The sequence below is a fragment of the Delphinapterus leucas genome, chromosome 1 (genome assembly GCF_059928025.1).
Source record: "Delphinapterus leucas isolate spDelLeu-1000000601 "Yukka" chromosome 1, BTC_Dleu_Yukka2, whole genome shotgun sequence".
NCBI classification, from domain to species: Eukaryota; Metazoa; Chordata; class Mammalia; order Artiodactyla; family Monodontidae; genus Delphinapterus; species Delphinapterus leucas.
Window position 1 is genome coordinate 55,148,949 of NC_143129.1, and position 26,034 is coordinate 55,174,982.

Consider the following 26,034-nt stretch of genomic DNA (forward strand, 5'->3'; position numbering starts at 1 on the left):
CCAAGGAGAAACATGCCAAGACACATAGTAATCAAACTGACAAAAATTAAGACAAAGCAAAATTATTAAAAGCAACAAGGGAAAAATGACAAATAACATACAAGGGAACCCCATAAGGTTAACAGCTGAGTTCTCAGCAGAAACTCTATAAGCCAGAAGGGAGTGGCTCGATATATTGAAAGTGATGAAAAGGAAGAACCTACGACCAAGATTACTCTACCCAGCAAGGATCTCATTCAGATTCAATGGAGAAATCAAAAGCTTTACAGACAAGCAAAAGCTAAGAGAATTCAGCACCACCAAACCAGCTCTACAACAAATGCTAAAGGAACTTCTCTAAGTGGGAAACACAAGAGGAGAAAAGGACCTACAAAAACAAACCCAAAACAATTAAGAAAATGGTAATAGGAACATACGTATTGATAATTACCTTAAATGTGAATGGATTAAATGTTCCAACCAAAAGACACAGGCTGGTTGAATGGATACAAAAACAAAACCCATCTATATGCTGTCTACAAGAGACCCACTTCAGACCTAGGGACACAACAGACTGAAAGTGTGGGGTTGGAAAAAGATATTCCATGCAAATGGAAATCAAAAGAAAGCTGGAGTAGCAATACTCATAACAGTTAAAATAGACTTTAAAATAAAGAATGTTACAAGAGACAAGAAAGGACACTACATAATGATCAAGGGATCAATCCAAGTATAAGATATAACAATTATAAATATATATGTACCCAACACAGGAGCACCTCAATACATTAGGCAAATGCTAACAGCTATCAAAGAGGAAATCGACAGTAACACAATAATAGTGGGGGATTTTAACACCTCACTTACACCAATGGACAGATCATCCAGACAGAAAACTAATGAGGAAACACAAGCGTTAAATGATACAACAGACCAGATAGATCTAATGGATATCTATAGGACATTCCATCCAGAAACAGCAGACTACACTTTCTTCTCAAGTGCACACAGAACATTCTGGAGGATAGATCACATCTTTGGTCACAAATCAAGCCTTGGTAAATTTAAGAAAATTGAAACCATATCAAGCATCTTTTCCAACCACAACACTATGAAATTAGAAATAAATTACAGGGAAAAAAACATAAAACATACAAACACATGGAGGCTAAATAATACGTTACTAAATAACCAAGAGATCACTGAAGAAATCAAACAAGAAATCAGAACATACCTAGAGACAAATAACAACGAAAACACAACAATCCAAAACCTATGGGATGCAGCAAAAGCAGTTCTAAGAGGGAAGTTTATAGCAATACAATCCTTCCTCAAGAAACAAGAAAAATCTCAAACAATCTAACCTTACAACTAAAGGAGCTCGAGAAAGAAGAAAAAACAAAACCCAAAGTTAGTAGAAGGAAAGAAAACATAAAGATCAGAGCAGAAATAAATGAAATAGAAACAAAGAAAACAATAGCAAAGATCAATAAAACTAAAAGCTGGTTCTTTGAGAAGATAAACAAAATTGATAAGCCTTTAGCCAGACTCATCAAGAAAAAGAGGGAGGGCTTCCCTGGTGGCGCAGTGGTTGAGAGTCCGCCTGCCGATGCAGGGGACATGGGTTCGTGCCCCGGTCTGGGAAGATCCCACATGTTGCGGAGCGGCTGGGCCCATGAGCCATGGTTGCTGAGCCTGCACGTCCGGAGCCTGTGCTCTGCAAGGGGAGAGGCCACAACAGTGAGAGGCCCGCGTACAGCAAAAAAAGAAAAAGAGGCTGAGGACTCAAATCAGTAAAATTAGAAATGAAAAAGGAGAAGTTACAATGGACACCACAGAAATACAAAGCATCATAAGAGACTACTACAGGCAACTCTAGGCCAATAAAATGGACAACCTGGAAGAAATGGAAAAATTCTTAGGAAGGTATAACCTTCCAAGACTGAACCAGGAAGAAACAGAAAATATGAATAGACCAATCACAAGTAATGAAATTGAAACTGAGAGTAAAACTCTTCCAACAAACAGAAGTACAGGACCAGATAGCTTCACAGGTAAATTCTGTCAAATATTTAGAGAAGAGTTAACAGCCATCCTTCTCAAACTTTTCCAAAAAATTGCAGAGGAAGGAACACTTCCAAACTCATTCTACGAGGCGACCATCACCCTGATACCAAAACCAGACAAAGATACTACAAAAAAAGAAAATTACAGACCAATATCACTGATGAATATAGATGCAAAAATCCTCAACAAAATACTAGCAAACAGAATCCAACAGCACATTAAAAGGATCATACACCATGATCAAGTGGGATTTATCCCAGGGATGCAAGGATCCTTCAATATACACAAATCAATCAATGTGATACACCATATCAACAAATTGAAGAATAAAACCCATATGATCAACTCAATAGATGCAGAAAAAGCTTTTGACAAAATTCAATACCCATTTATGATAAAAAAAAAACTCTCCAGAATGTGGGCATAGAGGGAACCTACCTCAACATAATAAAGGCCATATATGACAAACCCACAGCAAACATCATTCTCAATGCTTAAAAACTGAAAGCATTTCCTCTAAGATCAGGAACAGGACAAGGATGTCCACTCTCACCACTATTATTCAACATAGTTTTGGAAGTCCTAGCCATGGCAATCAGAGAAGAAAAAGAAATAAAAGGAATCCAAATTGGAAAAGAAGAAGTAAGACTGTCACTGTTTGCAGATGACATGATACTATACATAGATAATCCTAAAGATACCACCAGAAAGCTACTAGAGCTAATCAATGAATTTTGTAAAGTTGCAGGATACAAAATTAATGCACAGAAATCTCTTGCATTCTTATACACTAACAACGAAAGATCAGAAAGAGAAATTAAGGAAACAATCCCATTCACCATTGCAACAAAAAGAATGAAAAACCTAGGAATAAACCTACCTAAGGAGGTAAAAGACCTGTACTCGGAAAACTATAAGACACTGATGAAAGAAATCAAAGATTTCTTTGACACAAACAGATGGAGAGATATACCATGTACTTGGGTTGGAAGAATCAACATTATGAAAATGAGTATACTATCCAAAGCAATCTACAGATTCAATGCAATCCCTATCAAATCACCAATGGCAGTTTTTACAGAAGTACAACCAAAAAATCTTAAAATTTGTATGGAGACACAAAAGACCCCAAATAGCCAAAGCAATCTTGAGGGGAAAAAAATGGAGCTGGAGGAATCAGACTCCCTGACTTCAGACTATACTACAAAGCTACAGTAATCAAGACAATATGGTACTGGCACAAAAACAGAAATATAGATCAATGGAACAGGATAGAAAGCCCAGGGATAAACCCACACACCTGTAGTCAACTAATCTATAACAAAGGAGGCAAGGATATACAATGGGGAAAAGGCAGTCTCTTCAATAAGTGGTGCTGGGAAAACTGGGCAGCTACATGTAAAAGAATGAAATTAGAACACTCCCTAACACCATACACAAAAATAAACTCAAAATGGATTAAAGACCTAAATGTAAGACCAGACACTATCAAACTCTTAGAGGAAAACATAGGCAGAACGCTCTGTGACATAAATCACAGCAAGGTCTTTTATGACCCACCTCCTAGAGCAATGGAAATAAAAGCAAAAATAAACAAATGGGACCTAATGAAACTTAAAAGCTTTGGCACAGCAAAGGAAACTATAAACAAGATGAAAAGACAACCCTCAGAATGGGAGAAAATATTTGCAAATGAATCAACAGACAAAGGATTAATCTCTAAAATATATAAACAGCTCATGAACCTCAATATTAAAAAAACAAACAACCCAATCCAAAAATGGGCCGAAGACCTAAATAGACATTTCTCCAAAGAAGACATACAGATGGCCAAGAGGCACATGAAAAGTTGCTCAACAGCACTAATTATTAGAGAAATGCAAATCAAAACTACAGTGAGGTACCACCTCACACCAGTTAGAATGGGCATCATCAGAAAATCTACAAACAACAGATGCTGGAGAGGGTGTGGAGAAAAGGGAACCCTCTTGCACTGTTGGCGGGAATATAAACTGATACAGCCACCATGGAGAACAGTCTGGAGGTTCCTTAAAAAACTAAAAATAGAATTACCATATGACACAGCAATCCCACTAGTGGGCATATACCCAGAGAAAACCATAATTCAAAAAGACACATGCACCCTAATGTTCATTGCAACACTATTTACAATAGCCAGGTCATAGAAGCAACCTAAACACCCATCGACAGACAAATGGATAAAGAAGATGTTGTACATATATGCAATGGAATATTACTCAGCCACAAAAAGGAATAAAATTGGGTCATTTGTAGAGACGTGGATGGACCTAGAGACTGTCATACAGAGTGAATAAGTCAGGAAGAGAAAAACAAATATCATATATTAACGCATATATGTGGAACCTAGAAAAATGGTAAAGATGAACCGGCTTGCAAGGCAGAAATAGAGACACGGATGTAGAGAACAAATGTATGGACACCAAATGGGGAAAGTGCGGGGGGGACGGGGTATGAATTGGGAGGTTGGGATTGACACGTATACACTAATATGTATAAAATAGGTAACTAATAAGAACCTGCTGTATAAATAAATAAAATTAAAAGAAAATAGAACTACCGTATGATTCAGCAATTCCACTTCTGGGTATTTTTCCAAAGAAAATGAAAACACTAAATCAAAAAGATGTATGTACCCCAATGTTCACTGCAGCATTATTTACAATAGACAAGATATGGAAGCAACCTAAGTGTCCACAGATAGGTGAATGGATAAAGACGGTGGTATATATATACAATAGACTATTAATCAGCCATAAAAAAGAATGGAATCTGGCCATTTGCAATAACAAGGGTGGACCTAGAGGGAATTATGTTAAGTGAAATAAGTCAGACAAAGAAAGACAAATACCACGTGATTTCACTTACATGTGGAATCTAAAAAACAAAATAAATGAACAAACATAAAACAGAAACAGACTCATGGACACATAGAACAAACAGGTGGCTGCCAGAAGGGAGGGATGGGGGAGGGGTGGACAAAATAGGTGAAGGGGATTAAGTACAGACTCCCAGTTACAAAATAAATAAGTCACAGGGATGTAAAGTCCAGCATAGGGAATATAGTCAATAATATTGTAATAACTTTGTATGATGATAGATGATAACTAGACTTATCATGGCGATTACTTTGTAATGTATAAAAACTATTGACTCACTATGTTGTACACCTGAAACTAATGTAATATTGTAAGTCAGTTATACCTCGATTTTTTTTGAAAGGCAAAAAATAGGACAAAACAACAACTATAACAACAACAACAACAAAAATAAGTGTGACATGGTCCCTACTTTTAAGGAGTTCATAGTCTATTGGAAAAATAGACATGGACCCAAGTAAGTAGAATAAGTAAGGGCATCATAAGGATTCAGTGAGATAGGTAGGGATAACAGTAAGTCACTTAATCTACACACCAATACTCTGGGAGAGGTATCGCTAGCCCATTTTACAGATGAGGAAACTGAAGTTACAATGGTTAAATCACTTGCCCCAGTTCATACAGCTAGTAAGAGACACCACGACCAGTGGGCTGGTGCATGCTCACACAGGCTGTGAAAGTCAGTTTTGTGCATCTCTTCCCAATTCCTTATTCAGTGACATCACATTGGTAACTTGAAATCCACCAACAGATGGACCACAGAAATTGGCAAACACTACAAATCAGGTGACAGTCTGGATTCAAACCCAAGTCGGAAACCAAAGACTTTTTCCAGTCTCGCCCAGAATTTTTTCTGGATTAAAGCATCCCTTTCTAAAAAGCCTGGCTCCCCAAGAGAATCACGCCAGGCAATCCTGGATAAGGCCAAACAAGATAATGGATGTGAGCTGCCTTCTAAGTCACAAAGGGCTGTGCAACTAAGTTTAGTCACCATCTGTCCCCTTAGCTCCTGAGCAGACACACAGGGGCTCAGACATGCCCAGCAGGCCTCAGGTAGGGGGCAAGGAGGGGGGCCAGGAGGAAAAAGGAGCCTTCTCTAGAATACTGATCTCCGTAAGTGTCATTGGTATGATTATTTAATTAATCCCTGTCTCCCCGACTAGCTCCACAGGGATAAGGTCTCCACAAGGACAAGGATTGTGGCTGGTTTTGCTGACCACTGTAGCCCAAGTGCCAAGCAGCATGCTTGGCAAACAGGAAGCCCTACATCCACATTGGTTGAAAGAATGAATTAATAAAGCAGGGGGGCATCAGAGCTAAACTATACACAGAGCCCAGGCATGCCTCCTTAGAGTCTGCAAGGAGAAGGGGGTCTGATGCCCACCCCAGCCCTGAGAGGAGACTGCAGGAGAGCCAGACTGCCTGGGTGGGACCCCCGTTATGCCACTTACTAACTGGGGAAGCTGTGCCTCAGTGTCCTCAGCTGCAAAATGAGATGTGGGGTTGTTCTGAGAATTAAAGGCGTTAACATTTGTAAAGCGCCTGGCATGTAGTAAGTGCTGTGTGCTTGTTAATAGGTTAAGAAACCCCCCTCCCCAAATCATGTGCATTGATATTTTCTCCTCTGCTCTTGGAATGCAATTTTCTGGCCTATTCTAATCCTGAGATGGCTTCCCTGGGGAAAAAGAAGTTCCAACAAGTCCTCCTCTCCCCACCCCTCCCTTCCCTACCCTGCCCCACCCCGGGCATCTTGACCCGCCCACTTCTCCTTAAACGACCCTGAGCCTTGTTCAGCTCCACCTGGCCCCAAAGCCTGGGACCCGCGCCCAGGTTCCGGGAAGACACCCCCTTCCCTTTGCCTCGTCTCTCCAGCGCCCCTAGGAGCCCGGCTCCCCGCTGGGAGGGGGTTGGAGGAGATGGAAGGCAGGATGCGCCACCTGCAGCCAGAGCCGTGACCCGAGCCCGCACACCCTGGGCGGCTGCGCCACCCAGTGGCGACCTGCGGAATCGGCGGTGGGGAGGCCAGTGGAGTTGAAGGTCCAGAGCGTCGGGGTCTAGCTGTCCTGGGCCTCTGCAGGCACGAAGGTAAGAGAAGGCAAAAGAAAGGGAAGGTTGGTGGGTGGAGAGAATGTCACCAAAAGGACTGGTAGGATCTAGCTCACAGGAAATTAATTCAGTTGGAAAAGCAGGGCTGTCTGCAGGGGCTCTTTTCTCCCTTGTCTGTTCCTACCGGGGTCTTCAGGCTTCTCCTCCCATAAGAGAGTATTTGGCTGGGGGTGGAGGCTCCTGTCCCATGAAATCCCTGACTACCCTGCACTGCCCTGGGCTGATGAGGAGACGAAGATAGAGGGCGTCTGCAGCCCTGAGGCCGGGAGCAGCCTCCTCACCCTGTGGGTGGCATCTAGGGAACAGGACCCAGGGAGAGTCCAGATTCCAACCGCAGCTCCGCCCTGGTTCCTTGCGGCCCGGCCCCCATCAGCCAGTGCCTGGAGAGAAGATGATAAAAATAAACACCTATCCAACTTCCCTCACAGAGGGGTTGTGAGACTCAAACAAGATAACACTGGGGAAAGCATTTGCAAGAACAATAGCCATCGCTAGTCGGAGTTCCTGATCCTTAATAACTTTAGCAGCCATGTGACGAGAGGCAAATACAAATACACTTGCTTCAAAAGTAAGACCCTCAAGTCCTCACTATTAAAAACTCCTCAAACAAGAGATTTTTATTTGGAGGTGCAGGAAAGGAACATGCAGTTGAGATCCAAAACCACAAAGTTCCATATGGGAAATTTAAATGATCAAGAATGTCTTGTGGATTTTTTCCACATTGAATTTAGAAGGCAGCTTGCTCTTTAGGAAACCTGTGGAATAGACACTATGATCCCCCAAAACATTTGGAGGATGAAGAAGCAGCCTAGAGAGTTATCTAGGATCCTACTCAGAACCACCGCAAAGGCAGAATCACAGAAGCCCTGGCTTTCACCTTGGCCTGGGACATCACTGGCAGCTCTATTCAGAACTTGAGTGAACACCTCCACTAGGCAGCCGCATCGTCCTTGTAGGAGAACAAATCCGCGTGCTGGTCCCATTCTGATCTCCCTAGATGTGGAGTCCAGGCCCCCCGACCACTGGCCCAGTATCACGAGAATAAGGCTGCCCCCACCTCAGAGTCCAGGACTGGGAACCTCTAGACACGATGGGAGTTGACAGCAGAGTAAGGGAGAGAAATAAGAGGCAGCCCTGGCCCCAAATCCCACCCGCAAGCGAAGCAGTGAGCCAACAAGCATCACCCACTGCCTGCACACGATAGGCAGAGCCAGAAGACCCGCTTCAGGAGAGAGGGTTGGGGCAAGTTGACCAGAGCCCCAGCACCTGGCAGGGCAGACACGAGTTTGGGATTTCAGTTCCCTGGTTGACACATCTCTTAAAAGTTCCCTCTGATACAGGGTCCCTATGCAGGTCCCCATGGCCTCTTCCTCCCCTCTGTCCTCTCTCCCTAACCAGAGAGGGTCACATTCACTCTCACAGCCCATGTATTTCCACTGCCCAGTGGTTTTGTCCTGACTTGTTCTGCTTCTTAGACTTTCCTTACTCTTGGCTCCATGTTGTCATGCAATATCTATTTCCTCTGTGATGGTCTCCCAAAGAGAGCCAGGATCTTTGGGTGTAAACCTTCACGTACACCTCCTCTGAATCCTCCTAGCCCAGGGGGCCATGGGCACTTATTGTGCACCACTATTTGGGTACTCATGGGGAGGCAGGGAGAGGGCTCACTCTGATGTCAGTTCCATCCTCTCTAGAGATTCCAGGTCTGTACCCTGACGGGAGGGCAGACCCAGACCATCACTCACTCTGGCAGCACTGGTTTCAAATTCATCCAACAGGTCTCTGTTGTTCCCACCCTGTCTCCAGCGCTATGCTGGGTGTTGTGGGGGAGGACTCCAGAGGTAAGAGGAGACATCTCAGGGCTCCCCATCTCTGCATACCTCCCGTCATTCTGTCCCGAGGAGGGAGAATGCTCATCTGATTGGTCAGACTGCAGGTCACTGATTGGCCCATGTTTGCAGGTGGATGTGGCCACTGTTCCTGAAACATGGGCTGGGGCGGGGCGGTGACTGGCCCATCCCTCTCTTCTGTTCCTGCAGCAGATCAGTTCACTGGCCCAGGCTGATGCCCTCTCCCTGTCCTTCCATGCAGCTGCCCAGAGCACAGGAGGAGCAGAGATTCGGGGAGAACAAGGCCCCCAGGCTCAGCCCAGCTGACCCCAGTTTGCTGTGTGAGGCGTGGGGACCCAAACCCAGCTGCATCCAATCTGACTCTTCTTTCGTCTCTGCTCTGCCTCTAACTGTCCCTCTGGGACTTTGTGGGTAGTGGATGCTAGGGTTTGGGGTCTCCCTGGGTCCTCTGGCCATCAGGCACGTATTAGCCCCTCACTGCTGCCAACCTTGGTGACGACCCCTCATGCTCCAGGAGAAGCAGTTCAGCGGGAAGTTTAGAACTGTGCTGTGACACGAGGTAAGAGCTAGACAATCAAGTTTACTGGGGAGTGGCGAAAGGCTTCACAGGGAGAGCGGAGCTGGAGACTGGCCTTGAAAGATGTATAGGATCCCACTGACATTTGGGGACGTGGGGACAGACAGTCCAGGCAGAAGGAACTCAGGCACGTTTGGAGAAGAGTAAAGAGTCCAGTGTGGTGCTGGCCACATGAATGTGGACAATGGAAGAAGATTCTAGAAGGTTAGGTAGACCTACAGGTTGGAGTCCTGGCACGCTCAGTCAAGAAGTTTTCACCTAATTTAGTAGACACCTGCGAGCCACTGAAAGCTACTAAGCAGGGAGGACTGCCGTCAGGACTGAGCTCTAGAAAGAAGAATTTGGCGGAAGCGTATGGGGGTGGATTGGAGCCAAACAAGACAAAGGGCAGAAGGACCAGTTCGGCAGCCTGCACAGTAACCCAGGCAAACAGAACATAAACGCAGGGCGGTGGGACCAGGACGGAGGTCCCAGGGTGAAGGGCGAGCACAGAACCCAGAGAACAAGAGTCCCAAGGAAGACAGAAGATGGGCTGTGGAGGGTTGCCGGAAAAGTCTCCAGGAGAACAGAGAGAACAGGTCTCCTCCGGGTGCCTCCACGGAAACTGGGAGGTCAGGGCAGGCGGGGCTGATTTGCAGAAAGATGAGCTTGTCCACCTGCCCTGGGCCTGCTACCCTGCCGCCTTCCACTGCCCCAGAATACCATCAGCTGGTGCCCTGCGCTGCTTTGTCAGTGTCTTCTCCTCTCTCCGCTTCCCCTTTCTCCCACTTATTCTTCAGTCCTCAGCTCAAGATCGCCTCCCCCTGCAAGCTGTCCCTGAGCACCACCCCGGGGACATAGTTAAGTGCCCCCCTCCTGCTCCCCTCCACCCTAACACGTGTGCGGGGTGCACCGCAACTGCTGGTTCCCTTCTCAGCTTCCCCCATCAGGTGTTTCATTTATTCGACAGGTAGGAACAAATGTTTATTGAGCACCTACTATGTGCTAACCCCCAGGTGCTGAGAACTTCACACCGGGGAGCAAAAGCAGCGCCTGCTCTCAAGGAATGCTTGGTCCAGTGGAGGAAGGAGGAGACCAGATCAACAGAGACTAGGGCTTCCCTGGTGGCACAGTGGTTAAGAATCCTCCTGCCAATGCAGGGGACATGGGTTCAAGCCCTGGTCCAGGAAGATCCCACACGCCGCGGAGCAATCAAGTCCATGCACCACAACTACTGAGCCTGTGCTCTAGAGCCCACGAGCCACAACTACTGAGCCCGTGTGCGATAATTACTGAAGCCCACGAGCCTAGAGCTCTGCTCCGCAACAAGGGAAGCCACTGCAATGAGAAGCCCATGCGCCGCAACAAAGGATAGCCCCTGCTCGCCGCAACTAAAGAAAAGCCCACGCGCAGCAACGAAGACCCAACACAGCCATAAATAAATAAATAAATAACAACCAAAAAACAGAGACTGGCCACGTAATAGGGCGTCATCTCTTCTCTGACTCTTTATCTCCACCCCTAGTGGGCCTGGCATGGAGAAGACTCTAGAAATGATGCTTGAGGGAAGGAAGACACGTTGACTTTGAAGTGTGGCAGGACGTCCAGAGAGCAGCTGGGAATGGGGTATGCGTGGCGCGGGGGGCTGGAGGTCAGGAGAGATGACCGGAAAAGGGCTATTTTTGGAATTCTGCCCTCTCACCTATAAGTTAACGTGAGTGTCACTAAACCTGGCATGCAGAGTATGTGGGGTCCAAGCGCTTACCTGAAACATGAAGAGAGTCAGCAGGCTCTGCACTCCTGATGCAGCTTAGATTAACAGGGGGCCTATTCTTGAGCCCAGGCTGCTCCCACTCAGCACTCATCTCGTTTAAGGAATCGGGACATCAAGTCGCCTGCTCCGGAGGGCCAGACAGCCATCAAAGGGAAAACGCTTACACTATGGAATGTTCCTAACTCAGGAAAGCACTAGTGTCAGTGGGGAGAAGGGAGGCTGCCTCTGCGCAGTGCCCCAGACAGCAAGTCACGTCTCCAGACTCCAGACCAACCAATGATTAGGTTTTTCCTCATCTGACACAAGACTTCAGCTCCGTCTGAATGCCTGTGGCACTGAGCAAATCAAATGTAGATCCCAAAGTGCCATCAGAAATGGAAAGAGCCTGTTCTGGGCATGGTTTCTGCTGGTCCTAGAAAAGAATTATCCACATTGCCACCCAAGAGCTCCCCTTCTGGCTCCCTGAGGGCAGCCAGCCCACTAAGGGCTCCTTCCCCCTCCCTCCCTCACCTCTGAAATGCACTGTATCGAGTCCTGCCGACAAATGACTGCTACCAATGGCTTCTAGCTGTCTGGAAACACTTGCAGGTAAACAAGCCTGTCCCAGTCACACTGTATGACTTAGCTTTGCAGGCCGCTGGACTCCCCGTCCTGAGTTTTTCCCCACCCCACCCCAACTCTGTGGTGCCTGTGACCTCCAGCTGGTCCTCCAGTGAAGCATCCATCATCTAGAATCCAGACTGAAAGCTCCATGTGGGCAGGGCCGTGTCCCTCTGCTCACTAGTGCATCCCCAGGTCTGGGACATTGCCTAGCACACAGTAGGCCCTTTATAAGTATTTGTTATGTAGATGCTTCCCCTCAAATCCTATAGCAGATAATGTCATTCCGCCGGGGCAGCAGACATGGGAGAAAGAAGGCGATCTTCAGAATGGGACAGAGCTGGGCCTAAATCGCAGCTTTGTCACTTACTAGGACAGCTCAGCCCTCTGAGTCAGCTTCCTTTTTTACAAAGTAGAAGCGGTAACACAGGGTGGTTACCAATTGGAGACGATACTTATAAAGGGCGGCCACGAGTGGAATTTTCTTTGGCCCTCCTCTTGTTCTCCCATCCCCCAACCAACACCACACCATCCTCTCCAGGCTAATTAACGTTCCTCCAAGCCAACAAAGTGAGAGTCAGGGCCACGACGGGGGCGGGTGTCCTGGTTTGTTTTTCAACCAGTCAACCTGACTGACTCGGCCCTAACAACTGGATAGAAGATGGAGGTCAGAGTGGTCTGTGAATGTAATTAAGTGAATGTAAAATCTGGAAACCCAAATCCCTCTCGGCCCCAACCAATGCCAGTTTGATCCGTTGGTGTTTAGACCCCGTCCCCAATCCACTCGCACATTTTACGCTCTGATCCAGATGGCCTACGGATGCTGGAAGCCAACCAGCACGGGGAATTGGTTGCTTCATAAGCTCCTACAGACTCTGTCCCTAATTGCAAACCCATTTGGGACATTTTCTGAAACAAGAGGCTCTGCACGAACCACTAGCTCCTAAACAAACATACTAACAAACAAATAAACATCAGGGTTTATGCTTTTCCCCCTCGTTCTCCCACTCACCTGGGTCCTCCTGCACACCTTGCTGTAAAACAATTACTGGGGAAACAAAAGGCACCGCCCAATCCATGCCCCTGGTAGTACCACGGCAGTCAGGAGTCCCTGTTCTCCTAGTAACGTGCACTGCCCCAGCTGTGCGTATTTGGTGCTTGGATTACACGAGCCAGAAGCCGGGGGTGGGCATGTTGCTAGGAGAGCCTGAACTTGAGTTTAAATTTGCAACCTTTCTTCACTGCCACAGCTTTTTCTCAGCTGCAAATAGACACACACACTCAAGAGTAGGACCCACAACCCTGGGCTCCCCTGGGAAATCCCAGCTCAGATAAGACTGTTGTGGGTCTTTTTTTTTCCCTTGATTTTCAAGCCGAGCCAACAACCACACAAATAAACAAGAATTATAAAGAACTATCCATTGGGCAATACTGACTGAGCCCCTACCACTGCCGGCACTGTGCTAGGCCCTGGGACACCACTGTGAAGGAAACAGGCATCTGGGGGAGGGGACGGTAAATAGACAAACAGAACCCGTAGGAGATATATATAAGTGTGTGTGTGTGTGTGTGTGTGTCTACATATGTGTATGTATAGAAGTAGATATAGAAAGAGATTTATTTCAAGGAATTGGTGCATGTGGTTGTGGGGACTGGCAAGTCTGAAGTCTGCAGGGCAGGCAGACAGCCTGGAAACAGACAGGAGGCTGCCGTCTTGAGGCAGAATCTCTTCCTCCACAGGGAAACTTCAGTTCTGCAGTTAAGGCCTTTCCACCGATTAGATGCTATCAAGAGTAAGCTCCTTTCCTAAACATCAACTGATTGTAGATGTGTACCATATCCTCAGAATACCTTCACAGCAGCACGAAGTTGGTGTGTGATTGAATAACTGGGTACTGTAGCCTGGCCCAGAGGACACAGAAATCAACCACACAGCGGTATATACCTGCCTGAGTAGTGAGAAGTAAGCGCAATGGAAAAGAAGAAAGCAGGGTGAGGGGATCAGGGAGCCCCGTGGAAGGCAGACAACAACAGGAGACCCACCTGTGTGAAACACAGTATGTCATTCATTGCAACCTAAATGAAAAATAAATGAACATACCTACCTAGGCACTGCGCTCAAAAAGCAAGACAAAAATCCTTACCTAGTTACACACCTGCTTAATCTTGACCGTGTTGCGTGGTAACCGAGACCAGAGGTAAGTCGTCTGAATAACTCTCATTAGTATTACTTGACGCAGCCAAAGCCAGGCTGTCCAGTCTCCTCGACCTGTTCATTAGGCAGCAGTGAAACCCTGCGACCACAGCCTCCTGGCCGCGCCTCTGCGCATGCTCCCTCCCCTGCGCTCCTCTGCCCCGCCCCTCGGGGTTCCCAGGGCTCCTGGTCCACGAGACTCCCTGGCCAGCCTCCTGCCTCTTCTGCCCTGACCTCTTCCCCTGCAGGCCCTCTTCCCGCAGCTCCATCCTGCTGGCCTCTTGCCGGTTCCCCAACACTCCAGCCTGCTTCTGCCTCAGTGTCTTGGTCTTTCCTGCTCCCTCTTCCTGCAAGGGTCCCCTCTCAGCCATCTCCTGGGCTCTCTCCCTCACATACTGCTCAGAAGGGCCAACAGTGAACACCCTGTAAAACAACACCTCCCCGTCACTCTCTGTCCCCTTAGCCTGTCTTGTCTTCACAGCACTTGTGTTAAATGTATATCTCTTTGTTAATCGTCTGTCTCCTCTCACTTGAATGCAGAAGGGCAGGGACTCTGGGTTTTGTGTGTCTGTGTAGTACAATAACATAAAATTTACTGTTTTAAAACGTACAGCTCAGTGACATTTAGTGCATTCACAATGTCGTGAGCCATCACCCCTACCTAGTTCCAGAACACTTACATCACCCCAAAAGGAAACCCCATACCCATTATGCAGTTGTTTCCCTTTCTTCCCTCCTCCAACCTGTGACCGTGGATCTACCTATTCTGAATGTTTCATATAAATGCAATCGTACAATATGCGGCCTTTTGTGTCTGACTGCTTTCACTTACCATGATGTCTTTGCGGTTCATCTCACCGCATCAGATAGCTGTACTTCTTTTTTCTTTTTTCTGGCTGAATGACATTCCATTGTGTGGATATGCCGCGTTTTGCTTGTCCATTGGTCAGCCGATGGACATTTGGATTGTTTGTACCTTTTGCTGTCGTGAGTAATGCTGCAGTGAACATTTGCGTACGAGTGTTTGTTTGAAGGGAACTCTGTTTTGATCACTCTGTATCTCCGGCCCGTGAACAGACCTGCACAGGGAAAGGCTCAGTAATTAACAGCTATGGATAGTTTAATCCTCAGACAAATAAATAGTAGTCAAGGTTTGAGCATCTAATGTCCTTGGGCTCCAGGCCCCCTTCATCCAGCCTCTGCAACAGTGCAGGACTGAGACCCCCATGTCTTCCTCTTGCCAAACCCACACTCTCAGTGTCCTGGAGCCAAACTCTACCCAGCAGTGGGGCAGCGGTCCAGCTGCCCCACTCCCCAAACATAAGCACCTCCAGGCAGTGGAGAGAAATGGGCCCTTCTGAATTCTCATGGAGCCCTGGGATTCCCCCCAAACAACAAAGCCTTATTGCCTTCAGGGAAGGTCTGATTGGTCTATTGGCTAATAGAATGCAGAAATCTTCTTTGGAGAGGATAAAATCTTAAAATTTCACAATTAGGAATACAATCCTAAAAAAGATAACACCCCTGTATTGGTTTCCTAGGGCTGCCATGACAAAGTACAACAAACTGGGTGGCTTAAAACAATGGAGACGGAAATTTATTCTCTCACAATTCTGGAGGATAGAAGTCTGAAATCAAGGTGTTGGCAGGGCCACTCTCCCTCTGAAGTTTCTACGGAAGGATCCTTCCTTGCCTCTTCCTAGCTTTGGATGGTTTCCAGCAATCTTTGGCAGTCTTCAGCTCACGGCTGCATCCCCCCAATCTCTGCCTCTGCCTTCACTTGACATTCCTTTCTCATATCTTCACATCAGTTTCTTATGACACCAGTCATATTGAACTAAGGGCCCTCCCTGCTCCAGTATGACCTCATCTTAAGTAATCACATCGGCAATGACCTTATTTCCAAATAGCATCGTATTCTGAGGCACTGAAGATGAGGACTTCAACATGTCTTTTGGGGGATACAATTCAATCCACAGCCTTGGAGAAGGTAACGGGATACATATCCCTGATTTCACTAAAGTGTAAATGACTGATAGGGTATTGGGTGGCAGGGAGCTGTTGTGCAAATGAAGAGAGGAGAGGACCATGCATAGGCCAGTGGGTCCACTAATGAGGAGAAATGGGGTAAGGAAGAGGAGGATGGAGCCCTGAAGAGTGGTTTCTTTGTCTTTCTAGTGATGTAGCTGAGGGCCAACCCTTCAGCGGGCCCAGTAGCAGAACAGGGAAAGGAGGTGTCTCGGGTCTCCTAGAGGGAATCTTTTAACACTCACACCAGCTCACTCCTCTGCTAAAAATCCTCCAGGGGCTCCCTTGTCCCGAGGGCCCACACCATCCACCCTCTGCTTCTGCACACACTCCACGTGCTGTCGCTGCCCCACTGTTCACTCTGCCACCCTGGGCTCCTTGCTACCCTTGAAAGTGCCTGGCATGTTCCTGCCCCAGCCTGGGTCCGGCTATTCCCTTCCTTCAGAGAGCTCTGTGGCTCAAACTGCATCTTACCAGGCCCCCACTGAGCACCCCATCCCCACTCCACCCAGCACTTTCTCTGCCCTCACCTTGCTAGTTTTCCCCACAGTGCATACCGCCACCTGATACACAAGTATTGGCCTATTTCCTGCCTGTCTTCCTCCGCTAGACTATGAACACCGTGAGGACAGGGAGTTTTGTGTTAGTCGTTGCTATATTCCGGGTCTGCAGAGCAGTCCCTGGCACGCATTGGGCGTTCGATAAGTTTTCATCAGCCATATCCCTTATATGCAGAATCTTAAAAAAGGCTACAAATGAAATTGTCTACAAAACAGAAATCGAGTTACAGATGTAAAACATAAACTTATGGTTACCGGGGGGCTAAGGGCGGAGAGGGATAAATCGGAAGATTGGGACTGACATATACATACTACTATATATAAAGAAGATAACTAATAAGGACCTACTGTATAGCAGAGGGAACTCTTCTCAGTACTCTGTAATGACCTATATGGGAAAAGAATCTAAAAAGGAGTGGATGTATGTATATGTATAACTGATTCACTTTGCTGTATGGCAGAAACTATCGCAACATTGTAAATCAATTATACCCCAATAAAAATTTTAAAAATTTCTTTTCATCCGATGAACGAAACTTCTTCTGCTACACTACATGCTTGGGGAGGCTTGCAGCTACTGAAAGGACCTCTGTGATTAGCTGGGGCCCAGCTGGATAATCCAGGATAATCGCCAAGATCCTTAACTTAATTGCATCTGTGAAGTCTCTTTTGGCGTGTAAGGCAGCATTCACAGGTTCAGGGGGCTAGGACGGGGACGTATGTGGAGGCTGTTATTCAGCCTCCCACAGGCAGGCGAGGCAGACCTGCTTCTTATCTGTTGTCATGACACCCAGCGGCTGCCATGTCTGCAGTGCCAGGCCACCTGCCCCGCCCACCCTGAGGTGGAGCCCCGCCTCCCAGACTCCTTCCATCAGCCTCTCCCAAGCCCAGCTTCTGGGACCTGTGACCCGATGCTCTCACTCCCACCCCAGGCTTTCACACCATCCCTGACCAGCTGCAGGCCCCTGGTCACGCCTGCTTTCTCCTGTTAAAGGCACAACAAGGCCGGGCAGTCCTGGGAACCAGTGTCACTGAGGCCAGGACAGCGGTACCTTCTTTGAATTGTTTTTTTGGGAGAGAAGAGCCTAGAGGGGACAGGCAGGGTGTGTGTGTGCGAGGGGGGGGTGTCCCTCTGTGTCTTCTGCACTTTTCTTTCCTTCTGTTCTTTCACCTGCTTCTTCTCTCCCCCGGGACACACTCTGACTTTTCTGCCTCTTATTCTCCATCCTTCCCACCTCAGCTGGTGACATCCAGTGGCATCAGGCACACCTGCCATACTCAGTGCACCTAGGAGAGTTCACTGAGCCTTTGCTGGGTGTCTCTCTCTCACACACAGGGATCGCATTCTGAGTCACCTCCTAAACAACGCTTAATGACCAAAGAGGCAAGGGCACAGACCCTGCCCGGCCTCAGCCCAGTGTGACGACAGGAGCTATGGAGCCAGAAGGGCCTGCCCCCAGTGCCATCCCTGACTGGCTGGGAGACCTGACCCCACTGACACTCAAGGTCCACATCTTCAAAATGGGTATAATAGCCCTCTTGGGATGGCCCCCCATTCGTGGTCCCCAAGATCCTGGCATAACTTTACAAAATATCCTTGATGTGGAAGAATCTTTGTAACAGTCGAACAAGGAAGAAACAGATCATGGCTGCAGGAACCTCAAGAGGTGCCCTAGGCACCTGGTGTCAGAGGTCACGGGGATCCACAGCACCCAGCCAAGCCTTGACCAGAACTGGCTCCAGCTGTCGTGACACTGCTACACGCTTGAACAGTCCCAGGCCTCTCTCCGCCCTCCCCTCCTCGCCCCCATACAGCCCAGAGGGGCAACAGAAGGGGCCTCTAGAGCCACCTGTCTCATTTCACCACGCACCGGTAAGCCCAGCATCGTCCTTCGAGGAAACAGCTTCCCCAGGCGGTCCAGTCAGTACCGGCTGGTTCCAATCAAGGCCGTGAAAAGCTGTAGGTATCTGACCGCCTTCGTATGGTTCTGCCTTGAGAAGCTAAGTAAAGACCGGAGAGAGAGGTGAGAAGAGAGCGTCCTTCCTACATTCAGAGTTATCTGATTAGAATGACTGTCCAGCAACTAACCTCAGGTTGGTTATGGGTGGGGGGCTGTCCTGAGGTAATGTGAGGGAAGCACACAACAAGCCCCCGGTAGCACTAGTCTACCCCCCGCCTCACTGCTTTGTGGGGGGACCTCGTGCAGGTCCCCCAAAGTCTCTGAGCCTCAGGTTAAATGAGCTGCCCGCTGGCTTGACTACCTCATGAGACCCGAACACAGTAATGTGTGTGAGGGTCACCTTGAAATGAGTGGGACACACATACAAATACGTTACATAAAAGAACAATGAGGAATAAAGGAAACAAAGCAAAATAATCGGCTAGGTGGTGTATTAGTTTCCTAGGCTGTCATAACAAAGTCCCACAAGCCGAGTGACTTGAAACAGCAGAAATTTATTGTCTCACATTCTGAAAGCCAGAAGTCCAAACTCGAGGAGTCAGCAGGGAGGGAACTGCTCCCAGTCTTTCTTCTACCTCCTGTAGCCTCAGGTGTTCTTTGGCTTATAAATACATCACTCCAATCTTCCATCTTCACATGACACTCCCCCTATGTCTTCACACTATTTTCCCTCTGTGTGTGTCTATCTCTGTGTTTTAAAATGTACCTGGTGCTTTGTGACCACCTAAAGGGGTGGGATAGGGAGGGTGGGAGGGAGACGCAAGAGGGAAGAGATATGGGGATATATGTATATGTATAACTGACTTACTTTGTTATAAAGCAGAAACTAACACACCATTATAAAGGAATTATACTCCAATAAAGGGGTTAAAAAAAAAAAAACGCACCTGGGATTTCCGTTTTTTTCAGGTATGGTGAGACCAAGCGCTCAGAAGATGATTGCCATTGAAAAGAGAGTTTGTTACTCGTAGTTCTCAAGAGGAGGGGGCAACCCACATCACACAGGGCCACACGGGAAAGCACCAGGATTGGTCAGGAGGCAGAGGAGAGGAGAAAGTGTGGGCGGGGTCCTTATTGTGGTTTTCGAGGGAGGGAATGAAGAAGACATAGCAAGCAAGCTGAGTAGGTTTAGGATTGGAAGGTTCAAATAATTTCAGCAGGCTCTGGGCTGTGGGGTGGTCCCTAGTTGTCCAGGACGTGGCCCTATGTTGATTAGGAATATTGCCTCCTGAGTGGAAGAGCCAGATAGAGTGTGGGCTCTGGATTGGCTAGTTTGCGAACGAAAGACATGCTTCTGTGCAGGTCCTTTGCTACTTCTGGGAACCGTTTAGCCCTGGGAGAGACAGTCTCTCCCCAGTCACTGAAGCCCCAGATACCAGAGGATCAAGAATACAGAAAATAAGGCTTCCCTGGTGGCGCAGTGGTTGAGAGTTCGCCTGCCGATGCAGGGGACACAGGTTCGTGGCCCGGTCCGGGAGGGTCCCATGTGCCGTGGAGCGGCTGGGCCCGTGAGCCATGGCCTCTGAGCCTGCGCATCCGGAGCCTGTGCTCCACAACGGGAGAGGCCACGGCAGAGAGAGGCCCACGTACCGCAAAAAAAAAAAAAAAAAAGAATACAGAAAATAAATAACCAACAAGGACCTACTGTATAGCACAGGGAACTCTGCTCAGTATTCTGTAATAACCTAAATGGGAAAAGGATTTGAAAAAGAATAGATATAACTGAATCACTTTGCTATACACCTGAAACTAACACAACATTGTTAATCAACTATACTCCAATATAAAATAAAAATTAAAGAATAGAGAAAATAAGAAAATAGAGTTAATAAACTGAGAGTCCAAATTTCCCCTGTTTATAAGGACAACAGTTATCTTGGATTAGGGGTCACCCTAGTAACCTCATTTTAACAACTTGATTACCTATAAAGACCCTATTTCCAAATAAGGCCACATTCTGAAGTACTGTGGGTCAGGACCTCAACGTATCTTCTTCACAGGACATAAATCAATTCATTCAGACAAGGAAGAGTAAACTTTTTCAGTAAAAGGCCAGATGGTGAATGTTTTAGACTGTCACGGGAGAGCAGCCACAGACAATAGGTAAATGAGTGAGCATGGCTATGTTCCAATAAAACTTTATTAACAAACTAGGCAGTGGGCCAGACATGGCTCACAGGCCATAGTTTGCCAACCCCTAAGTTAGGAGACAGATTTCCAAAATAAGAAAAAAAAGAAAGGGTTCGTGCAGCCTTTCTGAAAGAGGGAATTCTGCCCAGGAAATAAAAGTCAGGAGCAAATTTTGAGTGTCCAGAAGCGCTAGGGGTAAAGTCAATGCAGGTCTAGCCCAGGGTCTGGGCTCAGAGACTTGGATTCACAATGAGGGACGGCAGAGGGCCGGGGAGGATCCCTCACAGGCCTTGGAGGGGCCCATCTTACAGAAAGACCCAGTGACTTGCCTCACAGCCACTAGAGGTGGGAAGCAAACGCAGGTGTTCTGATTGGAGGCTGAGTTTGTAACCGCACGCCTCCCGGGGGGGCGGGGCCTGGCTGCTCCAGATGACAAGGGCCGGAGAGCCTGGAAGGAGCTGGTGGCGAGCCGAAGTGGGCGGGTCATTAGAGTCATGGACATCAGGCTCACCCCTGAAACGTCTTTAGGGAGGGTCCTTATTAACACCCCACCCACAAAAGCGGCTGAGATGGGACAGCTTTACTCTGAATTGGCAAAGGCTCTATGAATTCTGTTAAACATACGTTAATAATAAAACATCCAGGGAATCAGTTCACCAGGACCGTAAGGAAATAAAAGCAGAAACAAGGTCAGGAGACTAAGGGCAAGACACTAATTGTGCCTATTTAGCTGCGTCATAGAATTTCACCCTTATTGGCCCGTCATTTTCACACCTCATTGAAAATCCGTTAAACCAGTGGCTGGGCCCTTAACCCTGACTTTCAGGCAGAAGTTTCCCTTGGGCACAGTTTTTGACTAGGGTCCCTTCATTAATACTGGCGTAATTGCTTGTAGCTGGAGGATTGTGATTACATACCACTATTTAAATATGGAGGAGGCGCACTAGAGGCTTAATCTTTGCATCGTTTTAATTTTTTAATACGAATGGACTTACCTCCCTCGGGCAAGATAATATATTAAAACTTGAATTTTTAAAACAGCGGGTGATGACTCAATTTACAAGAGAATTCACTATAGGATTTCTTAAATAGTGAGTTCCCAGAGCAATAAAAATTCTTTGATTTACAAATTTTCAATTTGCCAGCATCTTTTCCATATTATAACTCGAGTGTAGAGGCTGTATTTGAAAAAGAAACACAATTGCTAATGAGTACCCTAGTGACAGCAGCTGAGCAAGAAAGAAACATTTGCATTTATAAACAGGGTGGCTAGAAGGCATATTTTAAGGACTCCTTGCAGATGTCTCAAAGCCTGGGATAGGGCTCTGACCTGCTAGCACACACAAGGCAGACAGGTGAACCAAAGAGGGAACATCAGTCAGAGAAGAGGAGGCCCAGAGACCAGACTGCAGTTTGGAGCTACTGCAATTAGAAGCTCTTTATGTGTGTACAGACGGTAAAGCCCCGGGTTCTCAGAAAAGGAGCTCTTACCCCTCCATCCCTCAGCCACACTCAGTGAGACAAATTTACCCAGCACCACTTCAGATACTGCCTGTTATAAAGCCTGGGAGAATATTAAAGACCTTTCCCATAAAACAGTGGCTTCTCTTAGCATTTCATTACCTCCATTGCTCTGCATTTAAAACCAGCCATGTGACATTGCAATGCCATCTTCCAGACGCGTGGCAACCAAGTCTGTAGACTCAACTGAGTAGTAATTGTTGCTAATTATTGCTAAGGTCCAGATCTGACTAATGACTTACTCTTTTAGTTGTGGTTTTTAGAGTAAATTCAAGGTCACCCCTATATTCGCATCCGCTCACTCTCTCGCATTTCCTTACGTTTTCGTGAGGCAGAGAGAAAGGTGTAGAGTTGACACGCTGAGAATTGCCCAGTAGCCTCGCCACACAGACGTGTGTCCCATTTGTAACCATCAATTGTCCAAGCTGGGGCAGGGCAGGGTAAGGGGGTGCCTGGCATGTGGTTCCCAGAATTTAACACATCACACACCAGTAAAATGTGCACACAAAGTGTGGGCTCCTGGAGAGAACTGAGAATTTTCATTTACGAAATAGGAACACTTAATCAATAATCTATCATTTGCTATGACCATCACTCCATAAAAGAATAAATATATTAACAGCAACAAAGTCAGAAGGACAACCTCCAAGCATTCCCTCAAGCAAGATAGGTGATAATCTGACATTGATTTTATATATTAAAAAACATGATTCATATTTGTCTCATTCTGCTGCACATTGGTGGAAATGTTCCTCACAGACGTACAAACATCAGTACAATAACAAGGACAGACAGTGTGGAAGCCACTGCCCCAGACCTTTACTGTCCAATTCAGTGGCCACTAATCACACGTGGCTATTAAGCACTTGCAATGTGGTTGGTCTGAACTTAGATGTGCTGTAATTGTAAAATTCACACCAAATTTCAGAAACTTGGTACAAGAAAAAAAAGTATATCTCTTGGTAATTTTTATATTGAATGTGTGTTAAAATGATAATATTCTGGATATATTAATATATCATTAAAATGAATTTAACAGTTTTTTCACTTTTTGAAAAATGATGCTACTAGGAAATTTTTAATTACTTTGTGACTCACATTGTATTTCTACTGGACAGTGCTGCTTAGATGAGCAGCGCCCACCTGAAAATGTTAGATGCCATCGAGGTAGTTTATAGCTTTTGATTATATTCTTATATATTTTATATACTTGGCATTGAAATACCAAATAAATAGGACTTGAATTTATGTTTCCATGCAGGGCAGGAAAGTTATGACTATGAGAACCTTAATGTGTTTAAGATGAACTGACTGGTCTTGGGGCAACTTAAACTTGCTATTCCAGGGGACTTCCCTGGTGGTGCAGTGGTTGGGAATCTGCCTGTCAATGTAGGGGACACAGGTTCAAGCCCTGGTCCGGGAAGATCCCACATGCCGCGGAGTGACTAAGCCCGTGCGCCACAACTACTGAGCCTGCGCTCTAGAGCCCGCAAGCCACAACCACTGAACCCACGTGCCACAACTACTGAAGCCCGCACACTCTAGGGCCCGTGCCCCGCAACAAAGAGAGGCCACCGCAATGAGAAGCCTGCGCACCGCAACGAAGAGTGGCCCCCGCTCTCCACAACTAGAGGGGGCCCGCGCGCAGCAACGAAGACCCAACGCAGCCAAAAATAAATAAATAAATGTATAAAAAAACAAACAAAAAAATCTTGCTGTTCCGGACTATACAAGTTGATGCCCATTGTGGCCACTAGAGGGCAGTAGAGTATATAAAATGTGAACTTCCGCACAAACATTACCTGAGAAGACGCTGCAGGCAAAGCCATTACAAGGGAGACACTCAGTAATTAGAGCTGATCCTCTTTCCCTTGCTCTTAAGTGCCATATGCCTCTAGAGGAGCGAGAGGCCGCAGAGGACTGGGTAGAGCTTGAGTTGGCCCTTAAACCGTGAGTGAGGTTCAGACAGCAGCAAAACAGAAAAGCCATTCTGTATGAGAGAAATCATGTTCAAGGGCAGGTGTTCCAAGACCCAAGCTGTAGAGTCAGGTTAACCTTCCTGGCTCTGCTACTAACAATGTGTGGAGCCCAAAGCAAGGCACTGGGCCTCAGTTTCTTCCTCTGTGAAATGAGGAGGCAGAGAGAGGTGAACTTTTTTTTTTTTTTTTTTGCATTACGCGGGCCTCTCACTGTTGTGGCCTCTCCCATTGCAGAGCACAGGCTCTGGACGCGCAGGCTCAGCGGCCATGGCTCACGGGCCTAGCCGCTCCGCGGCATGTGGGATCTTCCCAGACCAGGGCACGAACCCGTGTCCCCTGCATCGGCAGGCGGACTCTCAACCACTGTGCCACCAGGGAAGCCCCGAGAGAGGTGAACTTTAAGGCAACCTCCAACCTCAGCATTCATTCCATACTTTCAAATGTAAACCCCGTGGGCCTGGTGTTATCACAGGCTTGGTGAAAAGAATAGTAATTATAGGACTTACACACAGGTACAATAGTGCTGTAAATTCATGCTTTAAGGTCCCCTCTGCTCCAAACACTTAACAATAACAGATAAAATACAAAAAATTAAAAGTCAAAGAATTACTCAAAAAGATCAGCATCTCCAAGGGTTACAGCAGAGACACAGTGCTGTAAACTGGGATGGTGCTTGGGATTGTGAGCTCCAGGGCGGGGAACAGGCAGAGGTGGTGAGGAGCTTTTCTCCTGCAGTGACATGGGGAATACCACATGAGGAGGGGTCCCCAACTCAGGGACTGTGTGGGGCTCCCACACCCAACAACCAGGGGTATAAAACACATAACAAACTGCTTCCAGGGCTGAGGCTTATACAAAGCTTCATACCCCCAAATGAGGAGGAACCTGGTCCCTGGCCCAGTGACAGGATCAGAAATATCCCCAAATCATGACAGCATGGATACCTGAGCTGATGATAGAAATCTGGTTCTGAACTGGGGGCTATGGAGGCCAAGAGGAAGTACCTTCAAAACCACTAGGATGGGAACGGGTGAGCACCAGAGAGATCAAAATTACTAATAATAAGTCCCCCCAAGAGAAAGACTAAGAGAAGCAGTCCAAAATTGCAATTAAAAAATGTAATTAATAAATGCAATAAAAGAAGATGTGGTACATATATACAATGGAATATTACTCAGCCATTAAAAGAATGAAATAGGGCTTCCCTGATGGCACAGTGGTTGAGAGTCCGCCTGCCGATGCAAGGGACACGGGTTCGTGCCCCCATCCAGGAGGATCCCACATGCCGTGGAGTGGCTAGGCCCGTGAGCCATGGCCGCTGAGCCTGCACGTCCGGAGTCTGTGCTCCGCAACAGGAGAGGCCACAACAGTGAGAGGCCCACATACTGCAAAAAAAAAAAAAAAGAATTCATTATTTATTCAGCAAATATTTTAAGTACCTACAATTCTCAGATATTGTTTTAAGTGTTGAAGATATAATAATAAATAATAACTGCCCTCATGGACTACATTCTAATGGAAGAGCCAGGCAATTTTTCAAAATTGCATAATATGCCAAGCAGTAACAAGTGCTATGAAGAAATGTTTAGGATCCTCAAAGATCCTATATATAAACATACAACCGTATATAAAAACATAAATTATAAAACAACAAATAAGCAAAATTAAACAAAAGCAAGTTAGGAAAAAGAACCAATAAAATGAAAAATATAGTCAATGAAATACATAAACTCAGTAGTGGGAGATAAATGCTATGAAGTCACAGTGGAAGAGAGATTAATTAGAAGGTAGTACTGAAGAAATCACCCATA

At 46.7% G+C, this 26,034-nt stretch overlaps 1 protein-coding gene across 1 annotated transcript in view; it reads right to left on the reverse strand.

Moving 5' to 3' along the window:
• The window catches only part of CACNA1E (calcium voltage-gated channel subunit alpha1 E), a 645,631-nt gene that overhangs the window by 570,296 nt on the left and 49,301 nt on the right, over window positions 1-26,034 (reverse strand). Inside the window, exons 5-7 of the mRNA XM_089910334.1 lie at window positions 19,481-25,608; window positions 18,504-18,633; window positions 14,877-15,123 (exon numbers count right to left, since the gene is read on the reverse strand). Of these exons, the coding sequence (XP_089766460.1) occupies window positions 14,877-14,897 (21 nt within the window). The 5' untranslated portion in view covers window positions 14,898-15,123; window positions 18,504-18,633; window positions 19,481-25,608. The remainder of the gene's footprint in view (window positions 1-14,876; window positions 15,124-18,503; window positions 18,634-19,480; window positions 25,609-26,034) is intronic.